The 21,826-nt window shown below is 66.1% G+C and overlaps 1 protein-coding gene across 1 annotated transcript in view; it reads left to right on the top strand.

Moving 5' to 3' along the window:
* Positions 1-21,826, top strand: part of SIGLEC1 (sialic acid binding Ig like lectin 1) — a 42,701-nt gene that overhangs the window by 15,531 nt on the left and 5,344 nt on the right. The window contains exons 3-15 of the mRNA XM_032685446.1: positions 3,680-3,788; positions 5,063-5,422; positions 5,508-5,804; positions 6,534-6,797; positions 7,639-7,893; positions 8,736-9,035; positions 9,890-10,150; positions 11,896-12,192; positions 13,926-14,174; positions 15,365-15,658; positions 17,937-18,191; positions 19,073-19,375; positions 20,776-21,030. Coding sequence (XP_032541337.1) covers positions 3,680-3,788; positions 5,063-5,422; positions 5,508-5,804; positions 6,534-6,797; positions 7,639-7,893; positions 8,736-9,035; positions 9,890-10,150; positions 11,896-12,192; positions 13,926-14,174; positions 15,365-15,658; positions 17,937-18,191; positions 19,073-19,375; positions 20,776-21,030 — 3,499 coding nt within the window. The remainder of the gene's footprint in view (positions 1-3,679; positions 3,789-5,062; positions 5,423-5,507; positions 5,805-6,533; positions 6,798-7,638; positions 7,894-8,735; positions 9,036-9,889; positions 10,151-11,895; positions 12,193-13,925; positions 14,175-15,364; positions 15,659-17,936; positions 18,192-19,072; positions 19,376-20,775; positions 21,031-21,826) is intronic.

Here is a 21,826-nt window from a genome sequence, read left to right as displayed (position 1 = left end):
GATCCTGCCCCAGGAGGGCTGGGAAGCTGCTGGATGCAGCCTCTGGCACAGCCTCGGTGCCCAGCTGGGAATTCCTTCAGGAGGGTTGGCAGAGTCCTTCAGGAGGGTTGGCAGAGTCCTCTCCTCGCTTTAGGGACACCTCCCACCAGCCCAGGTTGCTCCAAACCCCATCCAGCCTGGCCTTGGACACTTCCAGGGATCCAGGGGCAGCCACAGCTTCTCTGCCCAACCTGGGCCAGGGCCTCCCCACCCTCCCAGCCAGGAATTCCTTCCCAATATCCCATCCATCCCTGCCCTCTGGCACTGGGAAGCCATTCCCTGTGTCCTGTCCCTCCCTCCCTTGTCCCCAGTCCCTCTCCAGCTCTCCTGGAGCCCCTTTAGGCCCTGGAAGGAGCTCTCAGCTCTCCCTGGAGCCTTCTCTTCTCCAGGGGAACCCCCCCAGCTCTCCCAGCCTGGCTCCAGAGCAGAGGGGCTCCACCCTGGCAGCACGGTGGGAAGGTGTTGGGTATTCCCAGGCCAGCCGGGATCCCCCGGCTGTACCAGTGACCTGGGAAGACAAACAACGTCACCCCCAACCTCCCCCCTTCCTCCTCCTTTCCCGGCTCTCCCTGGGTACAAACCCACGAGCTCCAGGGTGTCCCTGGGCTGGGCTGTCCCAGCCGTGTCCCCCCCGTTCCCGGAGCAGCCTCTCCCTGGCAGGGCAGGAGCAGACCTTGGCTGGGCACAGACGCTGCTCAGTGACACCAAAACTGTCCCTGGATCGTCAGCCTTGATCCAGCCCAAACCCCAAACAGCCCCACAGCAGTGCTGGGAACAAAAGGAACTCTGCCCCAGCCAGAGCAGCCCAGGGGCCCAGCAGGACCCCAAGCCCAGAGCCCTCAGCCCTGGGGGGCTGCAGAACCTGCCCTGGGGGCCACCCCAAAAGCGCCCACCACCAGGGACAGGCAGGAGGGAGCTGCCCATGTCACCACTTCCCAAAAGCAGGGGCAGGGACAGGGCCCTGAACAGGGAAGTGCTGTGGTTTGGGGCTCCTCACTCCCCCCCCCCCCAGCAGATAAAGAGCTGTCCCGAGGGCAGGGACAGCACTGGCCCAGGGCCACCCCCCTGAGCTGGCACGGCCAGAGGCACCCCCAGGTAAGAGCTCTGCTCCCAGGGAAGGGCCAGGCTGGGAATGCCGGGCACAGGGAAGGGGGGTCACCCCCTGGGGTGGGCTGAGGCCCCTGGGTGATGCTGTGGGGGGTGGCATTGGGATGGCAGGGGGGGCAGCAGCCCCTCCCGGGGGGTGGATGGTGCAGAGGTGGAACATGCCTGTGGGCTGAGCCCCCCCTGCCTCCTCCCAGGCTCAGGGGGGTTGCTCAGACACCTCCAGGGTCACATCCAGGCTGGGGGGGGGGTTAAACCCCGACCTTATCCGGGGGAATGGGGTCCCATCACCCCCTGGTCCCCATTTCTCTCTGTGCTGGGATGTGGGGGAGGCTGGAGGGTCCCACCCCACGAGTGTCCCCTCCCCCTGCTCATTCCTGGGCCAACAGGTGATTTTTAAGCTGCCAGAGGGCAGGATTAGGAGGGATTTTGGGCAGGAATTCCCAGCTGTGAGGGTGGGGAGGCCCTAGCCCAGGTTGCCCAGAGAAGCTGTGGCTGCCCCTGGATCCCTGGGAATGTCCAAGGCCAGGCTGGAGCCACCTGGGCTGGTGGAAGGTGTCTCTGCCCATGGCAGGGGGTGGCACTGGGTGGGATTTAAGGTCCCTTCCGACCCAACCCACCCCTTAAATCCCATCTAAGGACCCCGGGGACACCTTCCCCAAGCCCTGGCTGCCCCGAGCCCCGTCCAGCCCCTTCCAGCCCAACCCACATCGAGTTTGTCCACAAACCTTCCCAACCGCTGGAATTCCCCAGCTGAGGAGCAGCAGGACCCGCCCGGGGCACTGTCCCACCCCCAGCCCGGGCTGGGGGCTCTGGGGGGGTTTGGGGCCCCCCACCCTGCCCCGAGGGTCCTCCAGAAACCGAAACCGGGACAAAGGCGGGAGAAGAAACGAAACTTGGCTCGGGCCGGGGCTGGATCCCGGCGCTTCCTTCCTCCCACTGCTCCCCCTGCCACTCCCGGGGCCATCCCAGACACCCCCGGGGCCATCCCAGCCCCTCCCGGGGCCATCCCAGCCGTTCCCGGGACCATCCCAGACACCCCCGGGACCATCCCAGACACCCCCGGGACCATCCCAGCCCTTCCCGGGGCCATCCCAGCCCTTCCAGGGGCCATCCCAGACACCCTCAGGGCCATCCCAACCACCCCCGGGGCCATCCCAGCCACTCCTGGGACCATCCCAGCCACCCCCAGGGCTATCCCAGCCCTTTCCGGGGCCATTCCCGGGGCCATGCCAGCCCTTCCCGGGGCCATCCCAGCCCTTCCCGGTGCTCTCGCCCCTCAGTCTGGCCGGGAACATCCCGGGCAAAGCTCTCCCGAGTGCTCCGGAGCGGGAAATCCCTCCCGAAGCCGAGGAGTGGAGGGGAAATTCAAAGCAGATGTGGGAGAACAAGGTGTGGGCAAAGGGAGGGGGGAAAAGGGGGGCAGGGAACTGCCTCGGTCCTCCCGGGCACATCCAGGAGGGCCTGGATAAAGATGGCAATTCCCATCGGTCAGTTCGTTCGTGTCCATGGCAACGCAAAAAAAAAAAAAAAAAACCAGAGCAAAAATATTCTGGTTTATCACAGAACATCGATTTTTGAATTTAAAAGGAATGGCAGCAGTTTGCTCGGTGTGGAGCTGCAAAAAGCCATTGGACCTTGTAAACGTCTTAAAACTTTTTAAGCTTTTTAAAACTTTTTAAAATTTTGAAATTTTTAAACTTTTAAAACTGTACTTTTTCTTCTTTTTCTTTTTTTCTTTTTCTTTTTTTTCCTTTTTCTCCTTTCCCCCCCTTTTTCCTTTCCCCTTTCCTTTTCCTTTTCTTTTTCCTTTTTTCCTTTTTCCTCTTTTCTGCTTTCCCCTTTACCTTTTTTCTTTTGCTTCCCAAACCTTCCCAAACCTTCCCAAACCTTCCCAAACCTTCCCTTCCCAAACCTTCCCTTCCCAAACCTTCCCTTCCCAAACCTTCCCAAACCTTCCCGAACCTTCCCAAACCTTCCCTTCCCAAACCTTCCCTTCCCAAACCTTCCCAAACCTTCCCAAACCTTCCCAAACCTTCCCAAACCTTCCCGAACCTTCCCTTCCCAAACCTTCCCTTCCCTTTTGTTTCCCTTTGTTCCACTGTTTCTCTTTGTGTTTCTTCTCTTCGCGTCCCTTAGTTTCGATTCCTGTTCCTTTGCTTTCATCCCAGTAATTTCATTTCACTTCCACCCCCAGCCCCCCCCCGGCCCCCCCGGCCCACATTTGCTGCCTCAGCGTTATCCTTCATTATCCTTCCCCTTCTCCCCGGGGAAAGGCAGGAATAACTTCCCTAAACCTTCTCCCGTCACTGCAAAACCCGGAGCAGCTCCTGAACCCCCCCGAGCGCTCAGGGGGCCGGGGGAGCTCGGGGGGGGGGGGCTCAAGGGGGGTCGGGGGGTGCTGGAGAACCCCCTAAACCCGCCCCCCCCTCCCCGGGCTCTGCTGCCCGCGGGTTTTATCCCGCGGGATTTATCCCGCACGGATCCATCGCACACTCATGTCCCGAGTTCTTCAGCCTCCTCTTGTTGCCCCCAGGGTCTCCCTGTGCCCGAGGACCGGCCACCTCCCCCCCCGTGCCCCCCCGGCGGTGCCACCATGTGCCTGCCCCGCTGCCTCGTGCTGCTGGCCAGCCTCGTCCCCCCGGGTACGGCACCCCCTGCGCGGCCGGAGGAGGGGTGTGCCCCCCGGGATGGGGGTGGGAGCCCTGTACGGTGCCAGGGGATGGGCAGGATGTGCCCCCCGGGATGGGGGTGGGAGCCCTGTACGGTGCCAGGGGATGGGCAGGATGTGCCCCCCGGGATGGGGGTGGGAGCCCTGCACGGTGCCCAGGGGATGGGTAGGATGTGCCCCCCGGAATGGGGGTGGGAGCCCTGCACGGTGCCCATGGGATGGGCAGGATGTGCCCCCGGGATGGGGGTGGGAGCCGTGCACGGTGCCAGGGGATGGGCAGGATGTGCCCCCCGGGATGGGGGGAGCGGGATCTGTGTGCAGTGCCCACAGGATGGGCAGGATGTGCCCCCAGGATGGGGTGGGAGCCCTGCACGGTGCCCAGGGGACGGGCAGGATGTGCCCCCCTTGATGGGGGGTGGGAGTCCTGTACGGTGCCCGCGGGATGGGCAGGATGTGCCCCCCGAGATGGGAGGAGCGGGATCTGTGTGCGGTGCCCAGGGGATGGGCAGGATGTGCCCCCGGGATGGGGGGTGGGAGCCGTGCACGGTGCCCAGGGGATGGGCAGGATGGTAGGATGTGCCCCCCGGGATGGGAGGAGCGGGATCTTTGCATGGTGCCCATGGGATGGGCAGGATGTGCCCCCCGAGATGGGAGGAGCAGGATCTGTGTGCGGTGCCCAGGTGATGGGCAGGATGTGCCCCCTGGGATGGGGGGTGGGATCCGTGCACGGTGCCCATGGGATGGGCAGGATGTGCCCCCCGGGATGGGAGGACTGGGATCCGTGCACGGTGCCCATGGGACGGGCAGAATTTTGGGAACTCCCGAGGCTTCTCCCAGCTCTCCCGCGGGACACGGCCCAGCAGATGTTCCAGGGGGGATCTGTGTGCCCCCTCCTCCCGCCGGGCAGGGATGGGGTGCCAGGGGACGTGGGAGAACAAGGGGCCGGGGGATGTGGGCTGAGGAAATCAGTTTTGAGGGGCCGGGGAGGAGGGGGCAATTTTCCCCTTTTTCCTTGTTATTTAGGCTGTTCAAAGCCAGCCCCCCAAAAGATCCAGCTTTTCTCCATTATCTCCCCCTTCTCTCCCTCAAAATTTCCTCTCGGGGGGTTTATCCCACCCCCACCTCCTCTCCCACCCCCCCCCGAGCCCCCTGCCTGTCACCCCCTCACAGAGGTGCCGTGGGCTGGGTGGGTCCCAGGAGGAGAGAGGGGCCCCCCCAGCCCGACTGACCCCCCTTTCCCCGGCACAGCCCTCGGCTCGTGGGGGGTTTCCTACCCCCAGTCCGTGCGTGGCCTCGGGGGGTCCTGCGTGGTGGTGCCCTGCACCCTGAGCTACCCCGAGGGCGCGGCGGCCGCCCGGGGCATCGTGGCCATCTGGTACAAGGACTACGACGGCCCCAGGGCCCCGGTGTTCCACTCGGCCGCCCCCCAGGAGGTGGACGCCCGGTTCAGGGGCCGCGCCCAGCTCCTGGGGGACCCCTCTGCCCGGAACTGCACCCTGCTGCTGCGGGGGGTGACCCCGGGGGACGGGGGGCCCTACAGGTTCCGCTTCGAGATCGTGGGCGGTGACCGGTGGTCGGCGGCGCGGGACGTGGTGCTGAGCGTGTCGGGTGGGTGCGGCCCCCGGACACCCCCCCCCCCGTTCCCTTCCCACCCACCCCACGGGCACATCCCACCCTCCGCTCTCCATCCCAGAGGAACTGGAGCCCCCGAGCGCCGCCGCCCCCCAGGACCTGAGGGAGGGGCAGAGCTCCAGCCTGGAGTGCTCCACGCCCTTCGCCTGCCCCTGGGGGGACACCGTCCTGCGCTGGGAGGGGCACGACCCCCGCGCCGCCAGCCTGTCCGGGCGGCTGCAGCTGGACACCAGCGGGGTGGGCCAGCAGCTGACCCTCAGCACCTCCTTCTCCTGGAGGGACCACGGCAAGAAGCTGCTCTGCGAGGTCTCCCACGGCTCCGGGAAGGCGAGCACCGAGGTCGTGCTGCGGGTGAGACGTACGTGGGGCAGCTCCGTGAGGGGACAGGGGGCACCTCGGTGTGGGGACAGGGGACATCTCACTGTGAGGACAGGGGACACCTCGGTGAGGGGACAGAGGGCACCTCAGTGAAGGGACAGGGGACATCTCACTGTGGGGACAGGGGACATCTCACTGTGGGGACAGAGGGCACCTCGGTGAGGGGAGAGAGGGCACCTCGGTGTGGGGACAGGGGGCACCTCAGTGAGGGGACAGGGGGCACCTCAGTGAGGGGACAGGGGGCACCTCGGTGTGGGGACAGGGGACATCTCACTGTGGGGACAGGGGGACACCTCGGTGAGGGGACAGGGGGCACCTCGGTGTGGGGACAGGGGGACACCTCGGTGTGGGGACAGAGGGCATCTCACTGTGGGGACAGGGGGCACCTCTGCCACGCCCACAGCACCCAGGCCCCCCTCCCACCAGCCACCCCCTTCCCTGTGCTCCCTGCAGGAACCAGAGCAGATCCCTCCCCCTCTGCTGCTCCCCCCGTCTCTCCGTGGCCGTGTCACCCCACAGCTGTGGGGTGACAACCCACCTCCTGGCACCCACAGCCGTGCCCTCCCCGCTTTGCTACCAGTGTGGCAGCTTTGCTCCCCTTCCAGCCCCCCTTTTCCCTGCACCAGCCCCCAAAAAGGGCTGTGGCAGCGCCCTGTGGGTCCTGCCCACCCTCACCTCCCCCCGCCGTGTCCGTGTGTCCCCCCCGCAGACGCCCCCAGGGACGTCCAGGTGCGGGTCAGTCCCTCCTCGGGGAACATCCACGTGGGTGCCACGGTGTCCCTGAGCTGCCAGGTGGGCAGCAGCCACCCCCCCGTCTCGGGGTACCTCTGGTACAAGGACGGGGCCGCCGTGGGCAGCGAGAGGGTGCTGACCCTGCGGGGGGTGCGGCGGGAGGACCACGGGCGGTACCACTGCGAGGCCCTGAACGCCCTCGGGGCTGGCACGGCGCCCACCACCACCCTCCACGTGTTCTGTGAGTGCCAGGGCACCAGGGAGGGGGGAGAGGGGCTGAGTGTGCCCGGCCGGTCCGGAGTGGGGTGGGCACGGGGTGGTAACGAGGTGCCAGTGCTGCTGGGGGAGCTGGGGAGTCCCTGGGGCAGGAGTGGGAGGGCTCCGTCCTGCCAGCCCTGCATCCCTCCCCTCGGGGATCCCAAAGACACGGCCCTGGAAGGATTTCCAGCCCAGCACTGGGAAGGGGGTTGGCAGAGCTGGTGGGCATCCAGAGCCAGGGTGGTGTGGTTTGGGTGGAAAGAGACCTTAAAGATCACCCAGTGCCACCCCCTGCCCTGGGCAGGGACACCTTCCACCAGCCCAGGGTGCTCCAAGCCCCATCCAACCTGGTCTTGGACACTCCCAGGGATCCAGGGGCAGCCACAGCTTCTCTGGGCACCCTGTGCCAGGACCTCCCCACCCTCCCAGGGGAGGAGGGTCCTCCACCAGATCCTGCAGCAAAGACAAGCCCCAGCCTTGCCTGTCCCTGTTGGAGTCCCACAGGGAGCATCTCCCCCCAGATGGGAACAGGGGGGTCAGTCTGCTCCCCCCAGCCCCCCGTGCACACCCCGAGGGCTGCAGGACCCCACTGTCCCCACCAACAGTTTTTTCCTCCAGTGTTTTGCACTAAAAGCAGAAGGTGCCCCCCCTGCCCAGCTGGGAAGGTGCTGGTGACAGGGGACAAACCCAAACGCCTCCCACCTCTGTCGTCATCCCTGGGGGGGGCAGAGGGGCTCTGGGATGTGGGGGTTGGGGGTGGGGGTGCCGCTCTCCTGCCTCCCGGACCGTGCTGACCGTGCTGACCGTGCTCCCACCCCCCTCAGCCGCAGAGGTCTCGGCGAGCCCCGCGGCCGAGGTGCGGGAGGGGACGGCCACCACCCTGTCCTGCGACGTGCCGGGCCGGGAGGGGCAGGACCTCAACTACACGTGGTACAGGAACGGCGCCTGGCTGCAGGAGGGCACTGCCCACACCCTCCTCTTCCCCGCGGTGGCCGCGGGCGACGCCGGCTACTACTCGTGCCAGGTGACAAACGGGCAGGGCAGCGACACGGCCCAGCCGCTCGGCCTCAGCGTGACCTGTGAGTGCCCCCCGCCAGTGCCACCCGTGCCAGGGGCTCAGCAAAGCCCCAAACCCACGGCGAAGCCTCTTCCCGAGTGCCCCGGGGGCAGCTGGGGAGGGGTGTTCGGCCCTCCCGGTCGAATCCGCCGTAAATCCCGCAATTCCCGGCCGTGGGAAGGGGTTGGGAGGGGGGTTCAGCCCCCCCCCCCCGACTGAGTTTGGGGTAAATCCCGCAATTCCCGGCCGTGGGAAGGGGCCGTTTCGAGCCGTTGGTGGGCAGGACCCGCCCGCCCGTGGCAGCATCTGCCGCTAATCTGCTCCAGCCGTAAACTGGGGGGAGTCACTGACGGAGGAGGGGGGGGGGGGGGGGATAAGAACAGCTCAGGAGGTTTTGCAAGTCAGGGGGAAAATAAAACAGGGATTTGGGGCAGTCTGGGCCCGGAGGAAGGTGTCCCGGGCCGGGGGAAGGTGTCCTGGGCCGAGGGAAGGTGTCCTGGGCCGGGGGAAGGTGTCCCGAGCCGGGGGAAGGTGTCCCGAGCCGGGGGAAGGTGTCCTGGGCCGGGGGAAGGTGTCCTGGGCTGAGGAAAGGTGTCCTGGGGCGGGGGAAGGTGTCCCAGGCCGAGGGAAGGTGTCCTGGGCCGGGGGAAGGTGTCCTGGGCTGAGGAAAGGTGTCCTGGGGCGGGGGAAGGTGTCCCAGGCCGAGGGAAGGTGTCTTGGACCGGGGGCAAGGTGTCCCTGCCCGTGGCAGGGGGTGGCACTGGCTGCTGTTTAAGGTCTCTCCCACCCCAAAGCAGTCTGGGATTCCACGTGTGGCCACCCCACGGGGACACCCCGAGCTCAGCACCCTCTCCCGTCCCGCAGATCCCCCCCGGCCCCCCACCCTGACGCTGTTCCAGGAGAGCCAGGGGGGCCGGCTGGCCATCGTCCGCTGCGCCGTGGACAGTCACCCTCCGGCCACCCTGGCCATCGACCGCGACGGCACCGTGCTGGCCACCAGCGGGGCGCAGGTGGCCCCGCCCCAGAGGTTCGGGGTCGCCGCCTCCCGCAACGCCCTGCGGCTGGAAATCCGGGATGCGGGGCCCCGGGACAGCGGGAGGTACCGCTGCACCGCCAGCAACGCCCTCGGCAGCGCCAGCGCCGCCAAGGACCTGCTCACCCGCGGTGAGGGACGGGGGATGAACCCCCGGGGCTGCTCCTCGGGGCCGGGGGCACCCCCGTGGCACGGGGGGACATCGGTGCCTTGGGGTCCCTGGGGTGGCAGCGCCCTCCCCGCAACCCTCCCCCTCCTCGGGGGGTTGGAGCAGCTCGTGGGGCTGGAGATGCTCCTGGGGTTTAAATTCCAAAGTACCAGGAAATCAGGAGCGACTTTGCCCGAACTTTTCTGCCCCGTCGCTCCCCCCCAGCCCCCGGAGGTGCTGGGGGGGGTCTGGGCACACAGGGGGACCCTGCTCTGTCCCCTGAACCCCCAGGCTGGGTGGTTTGGTGTGGCAGAGGCAACAGAGGGAGAGAAAAGCCCCCCAAAACCACATCCAAGAGGAACATCCCTCAGGATGCCAGAAAACCCCAAAATAGACCTCAAGGTCCAATCCCAGAGAAACCAGCCCCGGGTTTGGGGGTCCCAGAGGGGAGTTGGGCTCCCTTAGAAGTGGCCAAGGTGCCACCAGCCCAACCTGTCACCTGCCAGAGGGCTGAGGGCACCGGGTCTGTCCCAGGGGCAGCTCGGGATGAACCGGGATGCCCTGGATGAACCTGGCACTTGGAGAGAGTTGGGCAGGGTCGGGAAAGGCCCCACTTGCCTGGCAGAGTGCTGGGGTGGAGATGTCCAGTGTCCCCAGGGAACGTCACCCAGTGAAGAGCCCCGGATCCCACGGGCTCGGGAGCGAGAGGGGGCTCAGGGAAGCTGAGGGCGGTGGGTTTGAGCTGGATGGAGCCGTGGGAAAGGTGAAGGTCTGCAGCAGGGATTTCCCTCCCTGCCTCCCTCCCTCTCTCCCATCCCTCTCCCTCCCCTCCTGCAGCCGCGGAGCTCCTGATCCAGCCCTCGGCGGAGGTGCCGGAGGGGACGGCGGTCACCCTGACCTGCGTGGGGACGGGGGAGGCGGCGGGGGAGCCCCTCTACACGTGGTACCGGAACGGGCAGAGGCTGCGGGAGGGCCCGGCCCCGACCCTGCGCTTCCCCTCCGTGCGCGGGGACGACGCGGGCGCCTTCCAGTGCCGGGTGCGGGGCAGCGACGGCAGCGACAGCGGCGCCTCGGGGACCGTCCCGCTCCGGGTGCTCTGTGAGTGCTACCGCCGGCGACCGGGGCTGCCGGGGGGTCCTGGGGCTGGGCTGGGGGATCCTGGGGCTACCAGGAGGTCCTGGGGTTGGGCTAGGGGGTCCCGGGGCTGCCAGGGGGTCCTGGGGCTGGGCTGGGGGGTCCTGGGGCTACCAGGGGGTCCTGGGGCTGGGCTGGGAGGTCCTGGGGCTACCAGGGGGTCCTGGGGCTGGGCTGGGGTGTTCTGGGGCTGCCAGGGGGTCCTGGGGCCGGGCTGGGGGGTTCTGGGGCTACCAGGGGGTCCCGGGGCTGCCAGGGGGTCCTGGGGCTGCCAGGGGGTCCTGGGGCTCGGCTGGGGTGTTCTGGGGCTGCCAGGGGGTCCTGGGGCTGGGCTGGGGGGTCCTGGGGCTGCCAGGGGGTCCTGAGGCTGGGCTGGGGGTTCCTGGGGCTTCCAGGGGGGTCCTGGGGCTGCCAGGGGGTCCTGGGGCCAGGCTGGGGGGTTCTGGGGCTGCCGGGGGGTCCTGGGGCTGCCAGAGGGGTCCTGGGGCTGCCAGGGGGTCTTGGGGCCGGGCTGGGGGGTCCTGGGGCTGCCGGGGGGTCCTGAGGCTGCCAGGGGGTCCTGGGGCTGCCAGGGGGTCCTGGGGCCGGGCTGGGGGGTTCTGGGGCTGCCAGGGGGTCCTGGGGCTGCCAGGGGGTCCTGGGGCTGCCAGGGGGTCCTGGGGCCGGGCTGGGGGGTTCTGGGGCTACCAGGGGGTCCTGGGGCTGGACTGGGGTGTTCTGGGGCTGCCGGGGGGTCCTGGGGCTGGGCTGGGGGGTCCTGGGGCTGCCAGGGGGTCCTGGGGCTGCCAGGGGGTCCTGGGGCTGCCAGAGGGGTCCTGGGGCTGCCGGGGGGTCCTGGGGCTGCCAGAGGGGTCCTGGGTCTGCCAGGGGGTCCTGGGACCGGGCTGAGGGGTCCTGGGGCTGCCAGGGGGTCCTGGGGCCGGGCTGGGGGGTCCTGGGGCTGCCAGGGGGTCCTGGGGCTGGGCTGGGGGGTCCTGGGGCTGCCAGGGGGTCCTGGGGCTGGGCTGGGGTGTTCTGGGGGTACCAGGGGGTCCTGGGGCTGGGCTGGGGGGTCCTGGGGCTGCCAGGGGGTCCTGGGGCTGCCAGGGGGTCCTGGGGCTGGGCTGGGGGTCCTGGGGCTGCCAGGGGGTCCTGGGGTTGGTCTGGGGGATCCTGGGGCTGCCAGGGGGTCCTGGGGCTGGGGCTGAGGGGTCCTGGGGCTGCCAGGGGGTCCTGGGGCCGGGCTGGGGGGTCCTGGGGCTGCCGGGGGGTCCTGGGGCCGGGCTGGGGGGTCCTCCGCTGCTCCCGCCCCGAGGGTTCCCCCCTCACCACCGAAGGCAGCCAAGGAGCCCTCTGGCAGGAATGTGAAGAGGGTGGAAAATTCCCCCTGGCGGGTAAACCTGTGAATCTGGGGGAGGGGAAGTCTGGGGACATCCCGAATTCCCGACATTCAGAGAGTTTTAATAACAATTAGTGTTTTAAGAACAATAAACCATCGTGGAACCACGAACGGTTTGGGTGGGGAGGGATCTTAAACCCCCCCAGTCCCGCCCCGTGCCCTGGGCACGGGCACCTTCTGCCATCCCAGGCTGCCCCAAGCCCCTCCAACCTGGATGCCCGGGAGCAGCTCACGCGGCACCGGGGAAGCAGCAACCCCTTGGGTTCTGGGGGGGGTTCTCCCGACCCCGTGGATCCAGAATATTCTCCCCGGCGGTGTTTTCCCCCCGCAGACCCCCCCAGGCCGCCGGTGCTGAGCTCGTTCCTGCAGAGCCGGGGCGGGCGCCTGGGGATCCTGCAGTGCTCCGTGCAGAGCGACCCCGAGTCCAACCTGACCCTGCGCAGGGGGGACGCGCTGGTGGCCTGCACGGGGGGCTGCCCCCCGGCCCCCCGCGTCCGTGTGACCCCCTCCTACAACAGCCTGAGGGTGGAGATCCAGGACGTGGTGCTGGAGGACGAGGGCACCTACGTGTGCCAGGCTGGGAACACACAGGGCAGCGCCAGCGCCGCACTGGAGTTCAGGGCTGACAGTGAGTGGGGAGCAGGGACCGGGCACGGGAGGGAGGGTGGTGGAGGCCACAAATCCCCTCGGCGTCTGGGAACGCCCTGGGAGAGGGGAGCCCGGGAAGGGAATGCCAGGGAAGGGGACGAGCCCGGGGGGGTGGCGGCAGAAGGACGGGAGGAGCAGAAATGAGCCACGTGCCCGTGAAATTCGGGTGCCCAACGGCTTCTGCCTCCAAAAACTGTCACGAAGGGGACCTTTGGGGCAGGGCTGGAGTGTGAGTGGGTTTAAAGAGGGGGCCACCAGCCCCTCCTGGCGGGTTTGGAGGCTCCCGCGACCACAGCAATGGTTCCATCCTGGGGGGGATTGTTCCAGCCCCTGGTTCAGATTGTTCCAGCTCCTGGTGCAGATTGTTCCAGCCCCTGGTGGGGACTGTTCCAGCCCCCGGTGGGGATTGTTCCAGCCCCTGGTGGGGATTGTTCCAGCCCCTGGGGGGGATTGTTCCAGCCCCTGGGGGGGATTGTTCCAGCCCCTGGTGCAGATTGTTCCAGCCCCTGGTGGGGACTGTTCCAACCCCTGATGGGGATTGTTCCAGCCCCTGGTGGGGATTGTTCCAGCCCCTGGGGGGGATTGTTCCAGCCCCTGATGGGGATTGTTCCAGCCCCTGGTGGGGACTGTTCCAACCCCTGATGGGGATTGTTCCAGCCCCTGGTGGGGATTGTTCCAGCCCCTGGTGCAGATTGTTCCAGCCCCCGGTGGGGATTGTTCCAGCCCCTGGTGCAGATTGTTCCAGCCCCCGGTGGGGATTGTTCCAGCCCCTGGGGGGGATTGTTCCAACCCCTGGGGGGGATTGTTCCAGCCCCTGGGGGGGATTGTTCCAGCCCCTGGTGGGGATTGTTCCAGCCCCTGGGGGGGATTGTTCCAGCCCCCGGTGGGGATTGTTCCAGCCCCTGGTGGGGATTGTTCCAGCTCCTGGTGGGGATTGTTCCAGCCCCCAGTGGGGATTGTTCCAACCCCTGGTGGGGATTGTTCCAGCCCCTGGTGGGGATTGTTCCAACCCCTGGTGCAGATTGTTCCAGCCCCTGGTGGGGGGATTGTTCCAACCCCCGGTGGGGATTGTTCCAGCCCCCGGTGGGGATTGTTCCAGCCCCTGGTGGGGATTGTTCCAACCCCTGGGGGGGATTGTTCCAGCCCCTGGTGGGGATTGTTCCAGCCCCTGGGGGGGATTGTTCCAACCCCTGGGGGGGATTGTTCCAGCCCCTGGTGCAGATTGTTCCAGCCCCCGGTGGGGATTGTTCCAGCCCCTGGGGGGGATTGTTCCAGCCCCTGGTGGGGATTGTTCCAGCCCCTGGGGGGGATTGTTCCAGCCCCTGGGGGGGATTGTTCCAGCCCCTGGTGGGGATTGTTCCAACCCCTGGTTCAGATTGTTCCAACCCCTGGTGGGGATTGTTCCAGCCCCTGGTGGGGGTTCCCTGCCTGTGTGTGACAGGGACACTGAGCAAAACGTGACCGAGGGAGTTCCCACGGGCCCCCTCCTGCAAGTACCCCATCCCTGGGCTGGTGGCACCCCACTGCCGGGCTCAGAGCTGTCCCTGCCACGGCACTGCAGGAGCAGCTGGAATTTGCCCTCTGGAGTAGCCACAATGCCCCTCGGTGACATAACCCCAGTGGTGACACAACCCCGTTGGTGACACAACCCTGGGCTGGCTCTGGGGGGGTTGTTCACCCCAACCCTGATGCCAGCTGCCGTTTCCCCCCCAGCCGCCACCGTCACCGTGTCCCCCTCGTCCCGCGTGCCGGAGGGCGACGGTGCCAACCTCACCTGCCACCTGAGCAGCGGCTCCCCGGCCGTGCCCAACGTCACCTGGTACCACAACGGGCGGTGGGTGGCCGAGGGCAGCCCGCTGGTGCTGGGGAGCGTGTCCAGCGCCCACTCGGGGCTGTACCGGTGCCAGGCCAGCACTGGCAGCGGCCCCAGGAGCTCCCCGGCCGCGCTCCTGGATGTGCTGTGTACGTACGGGACCCCCCGGCACCCCCGGCCTGGCGGGGAGGGTGGGGATCCCCCGGACATGGCACGACCCGGGGATCGGGGTGCCCAGGGGAGCTGGGGCTGCCCCGTCCCTGGGAGAGCCCGGGTTGAGCTGGAGCAGCCTGGGACAGTGGGAGGTGTCCCTGCCCACGGCAGGGGGGTGGCACAGGGTGGGATTTAGGGGCCCTCCCAGCCCAAACCATTCCGTGATCCTGGGAATGGACTTGTGTCCGGGAAGGGGTGCCCAGCTCAGCTCACACACGTGTGGCAGTGCCCAGGCCCTGGGCAGAGCCGATGTGGGCACGTTTTGGGGTCTCTGGGCACTGATCTGTGTCCTGGGATTCCTCCCGTGGGCCTCTGTCCCTCTGGGCCACTGTGCAGTGACTGTGCATCCCCTAGGGCGGCAGTGTCCTCACCGTGGGGGTGGGGTGGGATCCCTTTTTCCCCTTTCCCCTTTTCCCTTTTTCTTTCCCTTTCCCCTTTTCCCTTTTTCCCCTTTCCCCTTTCCCCTTTTCCCTTCCCTTTCCCCTTTTCCCCTTTCCCCTTTTCCCCTTTCCCTCTTCCCTTTTCCATTTTTACCTTTTCTCTTTCTCCTTTTTCATCCATTTCCCCTTTATCTTTCCCCCTTTCCTTTCTCTCCCTTTTCCCCTTTCCTTCCTCTTTCTCTTCTCTTTCTTTTCCCCTTTTCCCCTTCTCCCCTTTTCCCCTTCTCCCCTTTTCCCCTTTTCCCCTTTTCCCCTTTTCCCAAACCTTCCCAAACCTTCCCAAACCTTCCCAAACCTTCCCAAACCTTCCCTTCCCAAACCTTCCCAAACCTTCCCAAACCTTCTCAAACCTTCCCAAACCTTCCCAAACCTTCCCAAACCTTCCCAAACCTTCCCAAACCTTCCCTTCCAAAACCTTCCCAAACCTTCCCTTCCAAAACCTTCCCAAACCTTCCCAAACCTTCTCAAACCTTCCCAAACCTTCTCAAACCTTCCCAAACCTTCCCTTCCCTTCCCAAACCTTCCCAAACCTTCCCAAACCTTCCCTTCCCAAACCTTCCCAAACCTTCCCAAACCTTCCCAAACCTTCCCTTCCCCTTTTCCCTCCCCTCCCCTCCCTTCCCGGGGCAGTGGCTGCTGGTCTCTCTGTCCCGGGGGGGTCCCGTCTCAGCCCGTTCCCCCCGCAGTCCCCCCCCGGGATCCGCTCCTCCGGGCGTTCCTGGACGTGGAGCGGGGCCGCCTGGCCGTGCTGGAGTGCTCGGTGAGCAGCAACCCTCCCTCCCTGCTGGCGCTGCTGCGGGGCCCGGAGCCGGTGGCCACGGGCTCGGGGGGGAGCAGCCCCCGGGTGCGCGTCAGGGCCGCCCCCAACTCCCTGCGCGTGGAGATCCCGGAGGTGACGCCGGCGGACGACGGGACCTACCGGTGCTCGGCCAGCAACGAGCTCGGCACCGCCGAGACGGCGCTGTACCTGCGAGTGCAGGGTGAGCTCCGGCCGCGGGGGCGATTCCCAAGGGAACCGACACGCGGGAACCGGGTCTGCGCTCGCTCCCAGGGCCATCGGGTACCACCCAGGGCCACCAGATCCCACCCAGGGCCACCAGATCCCAGCCAGGGCCACCAGATTCCACACAGCACCACCAGATCCCACTCACTGCCACCAGATCCCACCCAGTGCCCCCAGATCCCACCCAGAGCTATCAGATCCCACCCAGAACCATCAGATCCCACTCACTGCCACCAGATCCCACTCACTGCCACCAGACCCCACTCACTAACATCAGACCCCACCCAGTGCCACCAGATCCCATCCAGTGCCACCAGATTCCACACAGTACCATCAGATCCCATCCAGTGCCACCAGATCCCACCCAGAACCATCAGATCCCACTCACTGCCATCAGATCCCACCCAGGGCCACCAGATCCCACCCAGTGCCACCAGATTCCACCCAGTGCCACCGGATCCCACCCAGGGCCACCAGATCCCACCCAGGGCCATCGGGTCCCACTCACTGCCACCAGATCCCACCCAGTACCATCAGATCCCACCCAGTACCACCAGATTCCAGTCAGTGCCCCCAGATCCCACCCAGGGCCACCAGATCCCACCCAGAACCATCAGATCCCACCCAAAAAATCAGATCCCACCCAGTACTACCAGATTCCACCCAGAACCATCAGATCCTACCCAGTGCCATCAGACCCCACCCAGTACCATCAGATTCCACCCAGTGCCCTCAGATCCCACCCAGAGCCCTCAGATCCCACCCAGCACCACCAGATCCCACTCACTGCCATCAGATCCCACCCAGTGCCCCCAGATTCCACCCAAAAAATCAGATCCCTCTCACTGCCATCAGATCCCACCCAGTACCACCAGATCCCAGACAGTGTCATCAGATCCCACCCAGAGCTATCAGATCCCAGCCAGTGCCACCAAATCCCACTCATTGCCATCAGATCCCACCCAGTGCCCTCAGATCCCAGTCAGTGCCCCCAGATTCCACCCAGTGCCATCAGATCCCACTCGGTGCCATCAGATCCCACTCGGTGCCATCAGACCCCACCCAGGCTCCGGCTGCTGCTCCGGAGGTCCTGACTCATCCCCTCCCCTTGTTCCAACCCCTCAGCCACAGTGACAGGGGACACACAGAGGGCACAGGGAGCCCCAGTGCCACCCCAGGGCTGTGCCAGCTGCCAGGACAGAGCAGGAGTGTCCCACCCCACAGAGGTCATGGGAGTGATGAGGGGACAGGAGTGTCCCACCCCACAGGGGTCATGGGAGTGATGAGGGGACAGGAGTGTCCCACCCCACAGAGGTCATGGGAGTGATGAGGGGACAGGAGCGTCCCACCCCACAGGGGTCATGGGAGTGATGAGGGGACAGGAGCGTCCCACCCCACAGGGGTCATGGGAGTGATGAGGGGACAGGAGTGTCCCACCCCACAGGAATCATGGGAGTGATGAGGGGACAGGAGTGTCCCACCCCACAGGAATCATGGGAGTGATGAGGGGACAGGACCATCCCACCCCACAGAGGTCATGGGAGTGATGAGGGGACAGGAGTGTCCCACCCCACAGAGGTCATGGGAGTGATGAGGGGACAGGAGTGTCCCACCCCACAGAGGTCATGGGAGTGATGAGGGGACAGGAGCATCCCACCCCACAGGGGGTCATGGGAGTGGTGAGGGGACAGGAGTGTCCCACCCCACAGGGGTCATGGGAGTGATGAGGGGACAGGAGTGTCCCACCCCACAGGGGGTCACGGGAGTGGTGAGGGGACAGGAGTGTCCCACCCCACAGGGGTCATGGGAGTGATGAGGGGACAGGACCATCCCACCCCACAGGAATCATGGGAGTGATGAGGGGACAGGAGTGTCCCACCCCACAGGGGGTCATGGGAGTGATGAGGGGACAGGAGTGTCCCACCCCACAGGGGGTCACGGGAGTGGTGAGGGGACAGGAGTGTCCCACCCCACAGGGGTCATGGGAGTGATGAGGGGACAGGACCGTCCCACCCCACAGAGGTCATGGGAGTGATGAGGGGACAGGAGTGTCCCACCCCACAGGAATCATGGGAGTGATGAGGGGACAGGAGTGTCCCACCCCACAGGGGCCATGGGAGTGGTGAGGGGACAGGAGTGTCCCACCCCACAGGGGCCATGGGAGTGGTGAGGGGACACCGGGAGGGGACGAGGGCACAGTGGCAGTGCCAGCTCTGCCCCGGTCCCTCTGAGCTGGCCCCGTGTCCCTGCCCCAGCTGCCCGAGTCCTGGTGTCACCGTCCTCGGAGGTGCTGGAAGGAGCCGACGTGTCCCTGACGTGCCAGGTGCCCGGAGAGCCGCCGGGTGACACCGTCTACGCCTGGTACAGGGACAGTGAGCGGCTCCAGGAGAGCCCCCACAGCGTCCTGGAGCTGCCCCGTGTCACCAGCGCTGCCACCGGCTCCTACCACTGCCGGGCCCGCGGCCCCACGGGCACCAGCGTGTCCCCCGCTGTCACCCTGAGCGTGGCCTGTGAGTGGGACACCCCGGGGGGACGGGGGGGGACGGGGGGATAGGGACTGTGGGGTGGGGATGGGATGGTTTGGTTCCAGTGGGATGGTGCTGGAGATGGGTTGGTGCTGGTGGGATGACACTGGGATGGGACCAGTGGGATGGTGCTGGGATGGGATGGTCCTCATGGGATGGTGCCAATGGGATGGTGCTGGGATGGGATGGTCCTCATGGGATGGTGCCAATGGGATGGTACCAGCGGGATGGTGCCAATGGGATGGCACTGGGATGGGATGGTCCTCATGGGATGGTGTCGATGGGATGGTGCCAATGGGACGGTTCCAGGGTGGGATGGGACTGGGACTGTGCCAATGGGATGGTGCTGGGATGGGATGGCAGTGGGATGGAATGGTGCCAATGGGATGGTGCCAATGGGATGGTGCTGGGATGGGATGGTGCCAATGGGATGGTGCCAATGGGATGGCACTGAGATGAGATGGTACTGGGATGGGATGGCACTGGGGTGGGATGGTGCCAATGGGATGGCACTGGGATGGGATGGCACTGGGTTGGGATGGCACTGGGGTGAGATGGTGCCAATGGGATGGCACTGGGTTGGGATGGCACTGGGGTGAGATGGTGCCAATGGGATGGCACTGGGATGGGATGGCACTGGGATGGGATCGTACCAATGGGATGGCACTGGGATGGGATGGTGCCAATGGGATGGCACTGGGATGGGATGGCACTGGGATGGGATGGCACTGGGATGGGATGGCACTGGGGTGAGATGGTGCCAGTGGGATGGCGCTGGGATGGATTCCGGCCCCAAGGTGGCCCTGGGGCTCTCTGGGTGCAGCCCCAGACTCCGCTCACCCTCCGTGTCCCCCTGACCCGGGCAGACCCCCCCCGGGTGCCGGTGCTGAGCGCGTTCCTGGAGCCCCCGCCGGGGCAGGGGGGGGTCCTGCAGTGCTCCGTGGACAGTGTCCCCCCGGCACAGCTGGTCCTCCTCAAGGACGGGGCCCTGGTGGCCTCCACGGCGCTGCCACGGCCCGACCCCGGGCCACGGCTCAGTGTCACCGCGGCCACCAACGCCCTGAGGGTGCAGGTCCACCCCGTGCTGCTGCAGGACGAGGGCCAGTACCGGTGTGTGGCCACCAACGCCCACGGCAACGCCAGTGCCACCGGGAACCTCACAGCGGGCAGTGAGTGAGGGCGGGAACGGGGACGGGCTGGGAACGGGGACGGGCTGGGAATGGGAATGGACTGGGAACGGGGACGGGCTGGGAATGGGAATGGGCTGGGAATGGGGACGGGCTGGGAATGGGGACGGGCTGGGAACGGGGATGGGCTGGGAATGGGGACGGGCTGGGAACGGGGACGGGGGTGGCGTGGGAAGGGGATGGAGAGCTGCAGGCAGTGGGGCAGTGATGGATTTGGGGGGATGGAGAGCTGGGGGCAGTGATGGAATTGGGGGGGATGGAGAGCTGCAGGCAGTGGGGGAGTGATGTAATTGGGGGGATGGAGAGCTGTAGGCAAAGGGGGGAACGATGGAATTGGGGGGATGGAGAGCTGCAGGTAGTGGGGAGAGTGATGGAATTGGGGGGATGGAGTGATGGAATTGGAGGGATGGAGAGCTGCAGGCAGAAGGGGGAGTGATGGAATTGGGGGGATGGAGTGATGGAATTGGGGGGATGGAGAGCTGCAGGCAGTGGGGAGAGTGATGGAATCGGGGGGATGGAGAGCTGCAGGCAGTGAGGGAGTGATGGAATTGGGGGGATGGAGAGCTGCAGGCAGTGAGGGAGTGATGGAATTGGGGGGATGGAGAGCTGCAGGCAGTGGGGAGTGATGGAATTGGGGGGATGGAGAGCTGCAGGCAGTGGGGAGTGATGGATTGGGGGGGATGGAGAGCTGGGGGGAGTGGGGGAGTGATGGAATTGGGGGGATGGAGAGCTGCAGGCAGTGGGGAGTGATGGAATTGGGGGGATGGAGAGCTGCAGGCAGTGGGGGCAGCGATGGAATCGGGGGGTTTGGTGAAGAGGTGAAGGCAAACACTGCTGGAGGACGGTCACGGGGAAGGGAGGGCAGAGAGGAGCTAGAAGGGGGTGGGCAGGGTGGAAACAGAAGGAAAGGGGGGAAATCCACCTTTCTGGGGGTGGAGTGCTGTGCTGGAGGCGTTCCCAGAGAGCTGCATGTGCTCCCCACACCCGGTAAAGGACACACAGCTCCTCCTGGGGCTGATGCCAAGGCTGGCTCTGCCCTGTCCATCCACGGCACCGTCCTGGCTGTGCTCACACAGCCGGCATCGCCCAGGAGTCACGGAGTCAGACAGCTTTGGGTGGGGAGGCACCTCAAAGCCCATCTATTCCACCCCTGCCATGGGCAGGGACACCTCCCAGCAGCTCAGGTTGCTCCAAACCCCGTCCAACCCGGCCCTGGGCGCCTCCAGGGGTGGAGCATCCACGGCAAGATCCGCAGGAGCACCGCGGGGACGGTGCCGGCCGCGCTCGCCGCGGTGGCTGTTCCCACCTTTCACCGTCCCGTCCCTCTCTGAGCCTCCCTGTCCCGGAGAGGGGGTTTCACGGCCGCCTGCCTTCCCTTGCAGCCGTCCGGGTGTGGATCCTGCCGGCCCCGGAGGTGCGGGAAGGTGGCAATGCCACCCTCACCTGCGCGGTGGCGGCCGGGGCCGAGGAGGTGCTGAGCTACTCGTGGTACAGGGACGGGGTTTGGCTGCGCAGCGGCCCCTCCCCAGCCCTCCCCCTGCCCCGGCTCTCCGCCTCCGACTCCGGCTCCTACCGCTGCTCCGTCCGGACCCCCGCCCGCAACCGCAGCGCCGCCCCCGCCGCCCTCCGCGTCCTCTGTGAGTGCCCCGGGCCGGGGGGCTCCGCCTCGGGGGGGCACGGCCAGGGCAGGGACCCCGGGGAGTCACCGGGCCCTGGGCTGGAGAGATGGGGTGCAGCGAGGCCCGGCTTAGTTTGGAGTTTCAGCTCAGTTTCCCGTGAAAATGAGTCTTTGTCCCGGGGAATAACCCAAGCCGAGCTTTACACCCCTGTCCTGCTCGTCAGACGCGGCCAGAGACACCCCCACACACACACACCACCCGCGGAGCATTTTGGTGAAGCTTCTCCAAGTGCTTCCTACCAAACTGCAGCGGGAAAAACTCAGGCTTTCGGGAACTAGGACAGGATTTGGGATATTTTTCTTTTTTTTTTTTTTTTTTTTTAGCCCTCATTTGGAAAATGAAAACCAGGTTTTGTTTAAAAAACAGGGGGGGGAAAATGTAGTTGCGAGTGAGAATGTAAGACTTTTCCCCCTTTTTATGAGAAAAAGATGGTGTTAACTTATAAATCTGCATGAGGAGAGTCGGGGACAGCTCCTAGAATGGCCTCCGGAGCCTGGGATTCCAGGGCCTTCCCTCCCTCCTCCTGGTTTGGGATGGGGAATGTCGGGTGGAGCCACCGAACAGATCAGAGCATCCCAGGCTGGGGACGCTCCGAGAGGAAGGGGCAGGAGCAGCAGGAGCAGCTGAGGGAGCTGGGGGGGCTCATCCTGGAGTAAAGGAGGCTCAGGGGGGACCTTCTGGCTCTGCAACCCCCTGACAGGAGGGGGGAGCCGGGGGGGGTCGGGCTCTGCTCCCAGGGAACAAGGGACAGGAG

The sequence above is a fragment of the Chiroxiphia lanceolata genome, chromosome 4, assembly GCF_009829145.1.
Source record: "Chiroxiphia lanceolata isolate bChiLan1 chromosome 4, bChiLan1.pri, whole genome shotgun sequence".
NCBI classification, from domain to species: domain Eukaryota; kingdom Metazoa; phylum Chordata; class Aves; order Passeriformes; family Pipridae; genus Chiroxiphia; species Chiroxiphia lanceolata.
Note: the sequence above shows the minus strand (reverse complement) of the source record. Positions and strands in the feature narration are given on the sequence as shown.